This window comes from Haemaphysalis longicornis, unplaced genomic scaffold (assembly GCF_048455015.1).
Source record: "Haemaphysalis longicornis isolate Haplotype H1 unplaced genomic scaffold, Haemaphysalis longicornis Haplotype H1 scaffold_4, whole genome shotgun sequence".
Lineage (NCBI taxonomy): Eukaryota > Metazoa > Arthropoda > Arachnida > Ixodida > Ixodidae > Haemaphysalis > Haemaphysalis longicornis.
In genome coordinates this window covers 89,713,419-89,727,978 of record NW_027526361.1, presented here as the reverse complement: position 1 = coordinate 89,727,978, position 14,560 = coordinate 89,713,419, and the positions used below count along the sequence as shown (strand labels likewise).

At 48.5% G+C, this 14,560-nt stretch overlaps 1 protein-coding gene across 2 annotated transcripts in view; it reads right to left on the bottom strand.

Annotated features, from left to right (window-relative positions):
- LOC144179024 (acetylcholinesterase-1-like) overlaps positions 1–14,560 on the bottom strand; it is a 59,509-nt gene that overhangs the window by 17,762 nt on the left and 27,187 nt on the right. The window contains exon 1 of one of the 2 annotated variants that reach the window (XM_077707195.1): positions 9,570–11,176. The exons of the other annotated variant lie outside the window; for it this stretch is intronic. Coding sequence (XP_077563321.1) covers positions 9,570–11,164 — 1,595 coding nt within the window. The 5' untranslated portion in view covers positions 11,165–11,176. Of the gene's footprint in view, positions 1–9,569; positions 11,177–14,560 lie in introns of those variants that run through there. 2 annotated transcript variants of the gene reach the window in all.

Sequence of the window (14,560 nt, the reverse complement as noted above, 5' to 3'; positions counted from 1 at the left end):
ACAGGCCGTATGCGACCATTTAGACAAACCAGACACACCTTGGGGACATGAAGGGTGCCTTAAGTGGTAGAGAACGGGTGGTAGCCCTAATTTCCGGGGAGCATTCATCACGGTCATTTTTCCTCACCGCGCCCTGTCGCGTTTTTGTCGTCGTCTGAAACGAGCGCCGGCGGTAGGGGAGAAACGTTTTAATGTTAATTTGGAGAATGAATGATTCAATTCTGGAACCTTCAGTTGTCAGATTATGCCTCTTTTTCCTTTTTGTAGTAGCAGGAACAGCGCCTGGAAGAAGAATATATGTAGGGTGGAGTCCGGAATCTGGGCCAAGAACGCTGCCTGCGACCTATGTCTTCTGTACTGACTATATTAGCTAGAAAAACCGAAAAATATGTTTAGAATCTGAGTCACACCTCTGTCTCTTGAAGTACAGATGGTAACGTTATAAGGAAAAATGAGACAGGCGCGCTTTTAGCACTACCAGAAGGACCGCCACTTTTTAAACGGTTAGCAAAGCGCTCTCTTAAAGTAGGTGATCCCTGATGGTTTATGTGTCTTAGAAAACGTGCTTTACAAGCAGTCTGACACACTGTCAGGGCGAATGCCAGATAGACGGACGCTTCCTTCCCCCTTTTCATGTATTCCGTGTTTTTTGAAGCTAAGTGAAAGGTGTGTAAGGCATGAGAGTCGTTAAGGCATCCCCGAAACATGTAAATGACTCGTTCTTCTTTTTTCAGGAATTTGTTGTCTGCAAGTGGGCGGGTATATCACACAAAGAGTGTCAACCCTAACTTTTCCATTGATACTCTCCCCCCCCCCTTCCCCCGCACAGGTGGAAGCTGTTTTCTTAAGTCTATAAAATGTGCTGAATTTTATTTAGGAAAATGGGGTTGTTTGTTTTTTCATTCCTATGTGTCTTCCGGATCGAATGCACGCAAAGACGAACAAATAACATTCCAGTGACTCAAGATACGTAGCATCGTCTTTAAAGGAAATGTATAGGCAAAAACAACTTCAGTTGTAACCGCAGGATGGGTGCGTATATAATTTAAGACTATACAACACGAGGTGCAATGACAGACCAATCCTGAGGTCGAAGTGGCAAAGCTTCTTCAGTGTCATCTGGAAAATATCAAGTAGTGTTTCCGGATAGCGAAAGCCCGAGATACGCATACGGCAATTTTTCGAAGTTTGCTCGTCGGTTTCCGAATGGTGAGTGGCGCTGTCACAGGCGCGGTTTGTGACAACATTCACAACGCAAGACAGAAGAAAAAATCCCGCTATAATTAGAGAGAGAGCAAGAGAGAGAGAGAGAGAGAGAGAGATTCTGTATAGATATACATACAATATATTTCAAAACAAGCTTACCGCCTCGACCAAAAGTTCTGCCAAGGTTAAAAAACATGTTTGCCATTAACGCCTACTTCATGCGCCGAACGCGGACGTCTTCCCCGCACTGTACTTCCCGGCACGCTCCTGACAACATATAGCACCGAGACTAGCTTAGCATCGGCAACAGCGACTTGCTATTAATCCGCTGCACAAAAAAAAAAACCCAGCCGACCAATGAGCGCGGGGCTCCCATTTAAGGCAGCGCACGCACCACCACAGTCACGTCGTCCGCAGCAGCAAACAGAAACGCGTAATTCCCGACTCTTCGACGACGACCAAATCAAGAAACACCACCAGCGGGCTCGTTCGGTTCCGTAAACTCGTGCTCCCCTGCGGAGTGCCTCGGGACATTCGCCTCTGGCGCAGCATTGCCACCGACGTCCTCGCCGTCGTCGTTATTCCGAAGGCCGACCGTATATGCGGGCTCGCGTACGCGATCGGCAACGTAATGTCCCACTGCGAGCCTTTCCCAGTCTGTGGGCGCCCAGTGAGCGCGTACACAACAGGTACGCGGCACAGGTAATAGCACAAGAGGTCACACGCTTTCTCTACCCCTCCCCGTCGGACGCCGGATTTTAAACGAGCGCGTTTCCCATTAAGGGCATCGCGAGATCCGGCCGACTAAGCAATACTTAAATGAAGCGGCCTTGTACCCACGCCCGTCACAGCGCTGGCGCTGGTGGATTAACTTTAGTATACATCTGTGCACCAATTTGACAACATTCAATCTTCTGTATTTCCCTTCAAAAATGCATTTGCGTGCAGCGTTATTTGTACCTAAAAATGCATTTATTCGCGCTCTTTAGGCGGAATGTTCGCTTAACTGCCAAGGTTAGCGGTTTAGTTTGCGGTGAGCTTTACTGCGTCGGAGGGATTCGATATAAGCTTACCAGGCCGATGATTTGGTTCAGTTATACAGCATTCGGCTCGCGAATATACTTTGCATACATGCTCAGCCCCCCTTTTAGCAGCGTCCGTACGCGATACGCTGCCTTGATGAAGGCCGCAGTGGCCTGTCACGTTTTACGGTGTATTGTAAGCCGCATTGATACCACCTCCTCCGTAAAGGAGAATCCTTCATCAAATGTTCGCAATACGAGTGCGATTAACGTCTTCACTGTGAATAGCAATTCCCTTGCAGCCTGAATAGGGAACAATTTTGGGGTTACATTATAAGCTAATACCCCTGTCACACGGGCACTTTCAATCGCGATTAAAGTGAATCACGATCGAGTTTTCGAGCGCGCTCGGCGTACTGCCGCTGCTACACGGCCCGTTTCAATCGCGATCGAGAAGGTGCACCGGTTGCACTTGTGTACGCCAGATGGCGCTAACAATGTACTTGCGGCCGGCGTCTGGTAACTTCGCGCGGTCGTAGGTATACGTAACTATGGAAATGCTACCGCACGCTTGTTTGGGTCAAGTTATTTGACACAATTTGTGGCATTAGTTGAAGTTTTCACCTTCTGTGTCATTACTGAGCAGGGACGAGAGTATCGCCGCTTTCGTTCGATCGCGCTTGGAAGCCTCGATCACGCTTCAGAAACCAGGATTGAGTTCGAGCGGGATCGAGCTCGATCCGGATCGACTCAATCGCGATTGAAAGTGCCCGTGTGACAGGGGTATTAGTTTCTGTTGAAGGACGATCAGTATGATAATTCGGTAGCAACCGCCAACGGTTGACCCTATACTTTCCGCGTTCAACCATCTTCAATCTTCCATTAAAAATGGCCACAGTTTTATTCTCGACGTTTACCCTTGAGATGCGTGCGAACGGCTCGCCGTTCCCGACTAAGTCAAGCAAGAATCCTCGCCTGCCTCCCGAGCCCGCGATACTTTTTTCCTTCAATGCACTCGGTGAAAGGGCAACGGAAAGCCTCAGCGGAGAAGTACAGCGGAGCCACTTCTGGGCTTTCAGTGGAAGAAGGATGGTGTCTAATGAGGAGAGCGGTGCCCAAGCATGTGGGGCACCCGGGGAGCTCGTCCGGAACGAAGTCAAGGTCCTTCCTGCACCGATGAGCCCCGCAGCAGTAAATCTGAACGCGTGCCGGCAACGCCGAAATGGGCGCCTTCCTTCCTTCTCTTTCCTGCCTCTTTCTTCAAGGACCCGTAGCCGAACTGTAAAAGTGTTATCTGTATATTCATCGATGTCGCATATGCATTTCGGTAGCGGCCTCTCACGGCCGCCGCCCTCCTTTCCGACGAAAAAAAAAAAAAAGAACCACATCGAAGGCTGGCGTAGACAGCAAGTGGTGTAGCTAACGGCGCCACGAACGTTCTATTAAGCGGAATGCCGAATTAGCACTTACTTCACTTTACGGATACGCTAATTAGAGCCGCTCCGGCTAGACTTCCCCTCCACGAAGGTTTTCCACTCGCCTCAAGCAACGGCCTTTTAGTACGCCCGCGCGAGACGGAACTACATACTAAATTCACTCGCCTGTTCGCCTTGAGCCGTGGGGATTTGTCGCGCTTAAACACGGTTGCCCATGGGCATGACCCCAAACCTCGCATTTAAACTTGACGCAGTTTGGCGGGAGACAGCCAGCATTCCCCAATATCACCGAAAGAGAGTCCACCGAAACAACCATGCATTGTTTCGGCGGATTCAGGTTAAGAGTTACCAATGAGGCATTTATTCCCCTCAACAGGGCAGAGGGAATTTTTATGAATGTGTATTGGGCAATATCCTAAAATAAGGATTACTTTCGGCCTCCTCGCTATCCTACGGCCGAAGTCAAGGCGCTCGTTCGCAAGATTGTGCCACAGTAGACAACGCCAATTCTTTATCAGTGGTAACACGGGGCAAAGGTGGACAGCGCTTGTCTGTCCCTTCCAAAAGCGGCCCCTTCTAGGCAGCTTGAAGTGATTACATGGCGGATTGACGCGCTTGGTTGAAGCATCGCCGAGACGCACGTCATGTGTCACTGGTCTGCATGAGGACGTTGCTCTCACGCTCATCTCCCGTGACAGGCCTCTCCTGCTGTACGATACAAGCCCACGTCAAAGAGGACGCTGAGTACGCGTCGAAGTAAAACGAGTAGTGTAGATAAATCGGGACCCCTTTCTGCCGGCTACTGTTTATTTATTTTTTTTCAGCGTGAGGTCGGAAATATAACCAGTTCGGGGTGTTTTTCAAAGGTAACCGATGGCTTCCCTCAAATATTTGATGCATTCGGCAAAATATATTGTTAGCTACAAGCATCCGTAAAACATCTGCTCTGGCGTTCTCTTTCACCGCTGCGCAAGCTTGAGCTTAAACAAAATGAATAGTTGGGTGAGTTGGTGGTGTTCATGTTGACATGGTAGAGCACAAACAGTCGAAGGACACATGAAAAAATCACAGGACTGGCGCCGTGCTTTCTTGCTCCGTCCTTCGCCTGTTTGCGCTGTACAACTTCAACGTGAAGCTTGGATTCTTCACATCAATGTAATAATCACAGCCCTTCAGCATTGCGGTCATTACCCATTCTCAAGCATTCCAACCTTTTCTCTGAATCCCCGCTGCCCGTGCCCTCACGAAGAGTGCACTTGCATATACGCACCAGCGGAAACAGCGCGCTACAAGCACTTTCGCGAGAAGACCTTGTCCTCGTCTCCCGCTTGACTATCTCGCGAATCTCGCAGATCTCGCTCGGTCGCGTGCTGGCGAGTTCACGTTCAAGTCTAAGGCCGATCTTATCGAATTAGATGACCGAGCTCGGGAGTCGCCGATCTCGCTCGCGGGTGTCTACCTCGTCGGTGCACTCACCGTCAATGAACATACCGCTTGCCAGAGATCTCGATCGCGGCGAGAGATATCGGATGCATTCACTGAGCTCGCCAGACGGCGGCGAACGCGCTTATCGCGTTCTCGCATCGACGCTAGCGCGTACAGCCCAGCGCGCGTGAAAGTGAGGCTTATGTAATTGCTTGCGAGAACGCATATAATCCGCCAATAATCTGTGCGTTCCCACGTATCGGCATCAAAGGGAAGAGACGTATGCGCCCCTGGCAATGGCCGGAGGAGTGCGCAGTTAACGAACGCTGCTCGATGTGAGGGGTCATTGAATGAATTGAATTGAATTGGGCGGACTGCACTCGCGATCGGCGATGACTTTTCCCTTGGCGCTGTCTGAAATCTAGTCAGCGTCAGCTGTTACAGAATTGGTCACTGAAGAGAGACAAGGGGCGTTGTAACCTGCACAAAAAATTAGCAGTGGCTTAAGCTCGAGTATACCAGGATATACGCAGCGTGAGCTAAGGTTCAGCTGGTTATTCTTAGGTTTTCTGGTTGTCTAGGATTAGATGATTATCGTGCTTACGGCTGCTAAAACGATTTACAATACAATCCAATCTAATTCAATCCAGTCGTGGCGGCGGCGGCTCAGGCGCGCCAGCTGTGCGCCGTGAGACGTCACTGCTCCTCGCGCATGCGCAGCGCGGCTCTCCAGGAGCCACGCTAAACTGCTGAACCTCGAGCAGTGTAGCTCACGCTACAAAAGCAGAACCCTTCCATTCTGTGAAGAGGGAAGACCAGCGAAGTTGCCGCTCTGGGATTCGCTATGTTGGAACTTAGCTGATGCAGTAGGATTTGCTATGTTGTGCGCAACCTCTACGGGCGACATCTAGGTCCCTGGCTAGAGACGCACCCGACTGGTGGGTAGGCCCAATAATGTTTTATTTTAGCGTGGCTGCACCAATCACGGTTCAGGCTCTTTTGCGCCGCATAAATGACCGCCGGAGAGCGCGCGACGTTGAACAATGTCAGGGGAGAGAGAGACGCCGTGCGTGGCAAGGAGTGTAGGCGACTCGAGAAGGAGAGTGCGGTGATGGAGAAAAGCACAAAAAGGGGCTGGCTGTAACCATACTCGCTCATTAGACGGCCATGCTTCTCTGTGCAACACACAATGGAGAAAATGCAGCTTAGACCGACCCCCTTAAAGACGGCTTCATCTATAAACACAAGAGCAAAGCTGAGAAGACATCATCTTTCTAAGGGTAATATAATTCGTCTGATATCAAAATACGGGGGCCCTAGGACATTTTTTTTTTTAATTTTGATGAGTTTTTCCATATGATGAAAATTGTTCTAAGCTCGGTGTTTCACCGGAGACGATCTGCTGGACCATAGAAAAGGACATCTTCGCTGTAAACACCAATAAAGGCTATCCGCGCTACGCTATGCACGCCGGGAATTCCCGGCTTGTTAAAGCGCGTCGCAGTACCATCTGCCGGCGATGTGCTTACCTCTGCTCTCCTCCGCTGTCGGGGGCGTGGGGACGCACACAATATCCGCTCGGCGTCTAAGACCGCTTGCTTTCGCATTCACTACATCTTTAGAAATGCTTAGGTGTCTTTCGCAGTTTTATGCGCTGTCGGGCGTTGCCAGGAAAAGTCAACTGCCATTAGTTTTCTTATAAGCGACGTTTCCGTCGGTCTGCTTCATTTGCTCCTGATTTAGTGAATGTAAGTGCGTTGTAAACAGCTGCGTGGCGTCTAATTTCATAAAATGAACGAGCGTATTTACGAAAAAGTTGACTCACTGGGCGTCGGCAACAACCGTCGCATGGGGTCTAAGGAGCTCGCCAAGAGGCCGGTTTTGCACCATTGGTGAGGCAAAACATAGTCGTATAAATATTTTGCACTTAAAGGGGATTAAGAACTTCTCCAGAACTCTAAAACCACCACAGGAGGACGGTGTATTGTAGGACGAAGTGAACGAAACATAAGGCGAATCTGTAGGTGTTAATTGCTGGCGCGTGGGCGCGCCCAAACAAGGCAACGCGGGAAACGTGGAAAGAGGGTGGTTACGCATGGAAAGGCTATGTGTTGATAAGGCATGCATGGAGCCAACGATCTAACCTTGCGCGAACCTTGACAGTGCGGACAATGCTCAGAATGTAGAACACACTTGCGGCGTATACGCACACCGACCGCATTTTGTAAGCTATGTGGCAATCCGCTTCGCGTGCTCTTGACGAAGGCATGAAAAAAAAAAAAAAAAAAAAAACTTCTGCGACGGTGCGGACGTGGCGCCGGCTACAGACAGGCACATACTTCAAATGTGCCGTACTGTCGCACATCTCCCCTACCACATTCTCCTACTTCTGCTATTCCTGCAACCTCCCCCCACAACAGCCCATCTTGTATGGTTCTGCCCGCACCATCCCGATCCCCTCCCTTCCCCATCCCCTGAGCGGTGGGAACGCGCACTGACCAGCCTGCACCCGGAGGACCAGCAACGCCCGATTAACCGGGCCTTCCGGGCTGCGGAAGCGCGCGGCTTCCTGAACTGAGGACGCCACCCACCTTCTTCTTTTTTTTTTTTTTTTTTGCTCAATAAAACCTTTTGCCTTCTCCTCCTCAGCGACGGTAATTTGCTTATTTTCATAGCGATGATACGGCTCCTGCGGCTGCCAGAATGTATATTATAAGTGAGGCGTAAACCTTTACGGAATATCAGCCACCATGTGTGAATTCGTGCCATACTTTACTAGCGGAGCGTGCAGCTCTTTGGTCTCATAACAGGCGGGGAAAGGGTGCCGGTACAAGTCAGACCTGTATCCTTCTTGCGCAGCCATGTAAACAAGCCAACTTGCTTTCAAGTCAACCCACGTCCTTCCACGACCTCCATTTCCGCTCTCCTGGAAACAATGGCGTTAAATTGCACCCATTTTACCGATCGAGGTCATAGGAAACCCTTTCGCTTGCCAAGAAGTGTGTGAAAAGTGAAGCGAAACGGCATCCGCGCTTCATCCTGTTATTTCTCCGACGTAATTTTTGTAATGAAGCCGACATAACAAACATTGGCGCAACAAGACACATTTTCGGAGTAAAGCAACGGCGGTTCCTTGGCCTGTGCCGGGTGTTGAGGACATTTTCCCCCGTATGTAAGAATTAAGACGGGGCAGCGGGCACCTACCATTCAGTAATAGCAGACCTAAAATATCATTCACTTTGTTCTCATGCAGTGATTTTTTTTTTTGTTTTGTTTTGAGGCTGTGTATCTGCGCCACCATTGCCGGCAGGAAAAGCATGCGAAGCCCGAGGCTCTTGAGGTGGTACGCAAAGCGCAGTGCATATATAGGCACAAAAAACGGTTATTTTGTCGGTGAGACTGTTATTTCTTCTGAAAGTCTTGTTGTAGGTCTCTCATCAAACTAAAAAGCAAATAAAAAAAAAACTTTTTTTTCAAACGAATCTTTTTGTAATGTGTTGGTTATGCCTACAGATGCCTACAGACGGTTATGCCTGTCTGCGTTTCATGCTGCATTGAAGTTGCTTACGTTTTGTTGCTTTGTTTCCATGAACCTGGTGACGTTTGATGCATGAGATTTCAGATTTCATATTTAATATGTAACCTTCGCTTGTCATGTAGAAAACCTGTCTCGCATGTGTATACCCTTGTCTTCCTGTATGAACGAAAACCACGTTTGTATTTCGTGTATTTAAAACAACTGTGTCATCCTACCTGCAAAAATCCCAAATGTGATTGGCAGTATGTAAAATAAAATAAAAAATAAAGAAGCGAAGTGCATAAGGGAATGCAGAACTAAGACTGCAGGGAATGCTCGCTCTGACTGATCATGGCACATAAACGGAAGATCGCAATTTCAATTCAACTACTGAAAGTACAAATGGTAAGATATGACTTCCTTTGCTGAGAAAAATCTATTTCCGCGTCATAGTTATTTGAATCATTTGACAGTTATTTTGACAGAAAAATTCATAACCGCGATTCATCAGAACGACAAGGTACCGTGACTTGCAATTCAATGCGCCTGCTAAATATCTAGCTTTTCATCAATAGTTCGCGCTGCAGAACTAATTCTTTTTACGATAATATATTGTCACACTTTACCAAGTCAATATTTGTTACTTTCCCTACCTCATTCCTAATAAAATAAAATGCACATTTCTGCCTTTTCAGTGGTATTTTTCCGCCAACAGAGCTGAGCGTGACAGAGTCTATCAAACAAAATTGTTCAATGTCACCAATTCTCATATATTACCTGCCTCTCTACAAAGTGGAATTTCATGACGTAACTAAGCCCTTACTTCGTTTACAGTAATAAAGCCCGAATTTGAGTGCTGCCGCGTTCTGTTATTCGTATTGGCGTAACAAAATTAAAACCGTCAACAGTCCCTATACTTCCGCTGTCAAAAACGCTACCTGCGAAGTTCCAGCGCACACTCACCCACTCCAGCAGAACTGACCAACGACTTCGACCAGTTCATCCGAAAAACGGTACTCCTTCGACGTCGGCGGCGTTGGGAACAGCGCCAACAGGTCCCTGCTCCGGGTGTGGTTCACGGCTTCCAGGTCGGAGTGGATGGTGCCAAGAAAGAAGACGATGTCGTCGTTGTGCGTCGCTCCCACGTCTTCGTGCCAGGGGCTGTACGAGGGTCGATGATCGAACAGAAAGCGGTAGACGCTGATGTTGTTTCTCTCGGCCTGCTCCGAGAACAGGTCAGCTGGACACTCGAAGCCGCCGTCGTCGAAGCTCCTCTTGATCCCCTTCAAGGCTGCTAGCGGGTCTTCCACGTCGTCCGCTTCAATGTAAGCATCCGCCAGCGCTCTGCTGTCGGTGAGCTTTATGTTGAACAGCGCCTTGATACCAAGCACGAGTGCGGTTAAACCATCGAGGTCGCCAATGTCGAATCCGTACTGGCTGGCGAACACTTCCAGGAAGAGAGCGCCTTCGTCTCGCGTCGTCCCGAGGAGGATATCCTTTACGTTAAGCTTGAAGCGGTCCTCTTCCACGGGGTCGTTCGGAAGGAAGTCGTCGCCGTAACTTGGCAGCACCGAAACGTACTGGTACGCTAGGGACGCGAACGCGCGTTCAACAAGTTTATGGGCGTCCACCTTCCGAAGACAGGCCACCATGTCCTCCTTCTGGTCCTGCCAGGGTGAGGAGTAGTCGGTGCAGCCCACAGAATGGCTGATCTTCCGAAAGTTGGCACTCTGGTCGATGCCACTCGCGTACGCGATCGAAGACGGCGAGCCGCTGAGCATTATGGCTCGATGGAAGAGCCCTTTGCTCATGGACGACATCATGTGGTACGCGATGGAAATGGCCCCGGCGCTCTGTCCCGCCAAAGTGACCGCTTCGGGGTCGCCCCCGAAAAACTCCGCGTTGCCTCTCACCCACCTGAGCGCTTCGACTTGGTCGTACAGGCCCATGTTTCCCGGGGCGTCCGCTATGGACGCGTTCATGAAGCCCAGTATGTTGACGCGGTAGTTGAACGTCACCACAACCACGTTGGCCCGCGCGGAGAGGAAGACGCCGTTGAAGATGAACGCCGAAGTCGTGCCCCAACCGAAAAATCCGCCATAGAGGTACACCAGAACGGGCAGAAGCTTCTTGCACGGGCTCTTGGACTTGGTCACGCACGTCCTCTCGGGCGTCCACACGTTGAGGTAGAGGCAGTCCTCCACGGTGCCTGACATGTTGAACACGGCGCCCCTCTTGAGGGGCAGGTCCGTCTGCACGCATCCCGGGTTGAATTCGGTGGCGTTAAGGACGTCGTACCAGGGAGACGCGGGAAGGGGCTTTCGGAAGCGCCTTGCGCCCACGGGTGGCTGCGCGTACGGTATGCCGAGGTACGTGTCGATGATCTTTCCTCTCTCCTTCTGACGAATTCCGGCTACAGCACCGAGCCGGGTGTTAACGATCGGGGCCGGGTCGTAGGCCCAAGCTGCGGTTAACACGGCGCCCCACAGGAGCCAGGGTGTCACTCGGACGGCTGCCATACTTAGTTCGCGCGGCGTGTGCGGATGCAGGATTCTCATGCCTTGGCCTTCCGTATGCAAAAGCGAGGGGTCCAGCTACTTTGCCTCGGAGTGGAGAGCGCTTCAAGGTAGCGAGCGGCTTGCTCTCGCCGTATGCGCACCCCTCGCTCTCGCCAGCTCGCTGCAGGCTCTTCGCCCCAGCTACCTCGGCAACCAAGGTTGCAACACCCGGGCGAGCAAGTGCAAGCCCATGTGTGCAGCCAGTAAAGGTCTGCAAGCCGGTGATGACGATGAATAAAATCATCTATTCGCCGGCAAATTGTTTCTCGTCTCGTAGCATTTTCCTTGTATTTTTCGTACTGTGTCCAGAGCTGGTCTTGGGAAATCTCAATGCTCTTCCTCAATGAGGTGCCTACTTCGGCGTTATCGGTCCGCTTTGCGCGTTCAAATATGTAAAGCACGCGTTTTCACTCGCCCTCCCGGTGGCGTAATTATTCGGTGCACCGCACGGCGCAGACATTTTAAGGAGTAACAACGGAGAACGCGTGGAATAATTAAACGGGCAGATATTTGCATGGTGGCATGCTACCCCTTAGTACCTTGTCGATTTACTCAACGTGTAAAAAGTCGACCTTGAATAAAGCTGCGAGTCTTGGGGCCGCATTCCTAGTCCCTCCTTTGGTTCCTCCACTCGTCTCATGGAAGGACTGAGCAATGCTTATGCATGGACAAATCGATTTCAAGGTTCTCCTACAATGGAGGTTCGAGGAGTCGGAATACCAGGGTTAGAAGTGTTATTTCAGGCCTTGGCACTGCGTACTACTTATAACCTTTGCGCGGACAACCGACTAACACGCGCTAATGTTTTCGCAAGAGATTTTGACATCTTGCGAGCCATGAAAAGCTCCCTACTGAAAAACACTGTTCAAAATTCTGCAAAGGTCTTTGTTGTTGTTATTATTCCCGCAAAGGTGGCATTGCTCAGTGGGTTAAACACGAAGTTTCGCGATTTTATTCTTGGGTGCCAACCATTTTGCTGTTACTTGACCAACTCAAATACTTCGTTGTGTTGAAACAAGCCAACCACCGTACAACTCACCAATGCTGGACGAATACGAATACCTAGAAAGAATTTACGATAACGAAGAGTAAAGTGAATAAGGAAATAATTGGTGAAATGAAAGCGCTTCGCAATCGTGTCAAATTTAAACTTTATGACTGTGAAGTTGGTTCGGCGTGCGTGACGTCAAAATAGAAATGATCTAAAGTGACATCATCAGGCCTGTGCCGCTCAGTGTCACATCCTAGAAAGAATGTAGGAAAATGAATACTGAAACGACAGAATAAACAATGTGCTCCTCAAATAGAATCTCGAACAACTTAGACGCCGATTACAAGTGGTCACAAGTTACACAAAACTGATTTATCTGCGCATTACCAAGGGCAATCAAGCACTCAACCCGCAAGTTCCTCGGCGTTTTTATGACCACGCAAAACGACAGAGGCAAGAACGGCGTAAAAAAAGAGCAATTTTTTTTTTAACGTCATCTTACTGCCTTGCGGCGAAGCCAAAGGTGCATAACCTTGAGAGGGCGCACTTCACCGGTAGCACGAGCCCCCGGTGTAAAGCCCACAAGGTCGAACAGGCGCTCCCAATCCGCAGACGCCCGCAGCAAGCGAAAAGGAGACCACTCGGTAGCCCCAATAACAAAAATAAACAACCTAAATAAGAGGGATCGTTCAAGGAGACCTTGCTAGTTGCACGAAAAACTCGCTGTACAGAGACACTACGTCTTTGGGACTACGTGCCCACCTTCGTTTCTCCCTCTCCCTCTGTTTCTCCCTCTTCCTGCAACCCTCCTCTGCGTTTCCTTCCTGTTTCTGTTTTGCTGCTGCTCATTAACAGCCAAGGACTGAGGAGCCGATTACGAGGAGCGCCTTGAGTCTTCGCCTCATTCTTATTCCGCCTGTGAACTGCAATGCAACGCTCGCTGGGTCTCGACTATTAAGCCGGCCATCGATTGTGTGGAGTGCAGATGCCCTTCGACTACTGCCTCTAAACACTGGCCTTCCTTCCTTCCTTCCTTCCTTCCTTCCTTCCTTCCTTCCTTCCTTCCTTCCTCGAGAACCAACCGCTATTTCGACGACCATTGGATGCCAGGCTACGTGACTAGTATGATTCGCACATTTGATTGGTGCGGGTAAACAAAACGCCGGCCGTAGAGACTGAGACGGGGCCAATGAAATGATCAGAGAGAGCGAGGGAGAGGAGGTGGTTCGCCGGAACCTTGTCTTCTAGTTGTGCCTTCGAGGCGGGAAGAGGGTGAACGAAGCGAGGGGGGGGGGGGGGGGGGTTTGTACCCGGGAATGGGTCAGCGCTTGATTGGCAAAGCGAGAGCTACCGGAAATAAAAAAAAAAAAGAACAACGCGTGCTTTTGTTTTTCCCATCTCGGTGCATGTTTGCTGAAGGACGGGGAAAATACGCTAGACGAAACTGCTTTCACGAATGAGTGGTCCTCCGGAATCGGATGGGACGCACCAAGGAACGAGCTAAAGGAATTCAAGCCTCGGCAAAAAAAGCTCGTTCAACAACAGCGGGTGCTCTTTTTTACTATTTATTTATTTATTTATTTATTTATTTATTTATTTATTTATTTATTTATTTATTTATTTATTTATTTATTTATTTATTTATTTATTTATTTATTTATTTATTTATTTATTTATTTATTTATTTATTTATTTATTTATTTATTTATTTATTTATTTATTTATTTATTTATTTATTTATTTATTTATTTATTTATTTATTTATTTATTTATTTATTTATTTATTTATTTATTTATTTATTTATTTATTTATTTATTTATTTATTTATTTATTTATTTATTTATTTATTTATTTATTTATTTATTTATTTATTTATTTATTTATTTATTTATTTATTTATTTATTTATTGTAGGCAGTGTGACATTGCAATAAATGTTCGATAAATAAAACTGTGCTGGAATGGTACTGTTGCGTACGATGCAACTTCGCAGCTTTCAAATCGGAGCATCTTCGTTTCGGACGTTGGTGCCAGCTGTCTCAAGATTTGAGTTTTTCACCCGTACAGGGGTATAACGCGTGAGCTTTTGGTTTAATGGACCTATATATTTTAAAGACTATTCTGTTTGCGCGCGATGTGCAGCCTACATAAAGCGAGAGAACTATGTAATGAAAAAAAGAGAAGTATTCTTGCAAATTGTACACCGCTCATAAACTAATATGTGGGCAGGGAAGAAAAATGCCAACCGCTGCGACCACATTGCCAAATACGGTTCACTCCTCAGAAGGGTTTGCTGTCTAGGGACTCGATAGCAAAGGTTTGACTCGATCGAGGTGACATCTGACTGGAAATGAAACATAAATGCGCACCATGGAGCGTTGGTCGGGTAATTGCGATTTCACCTA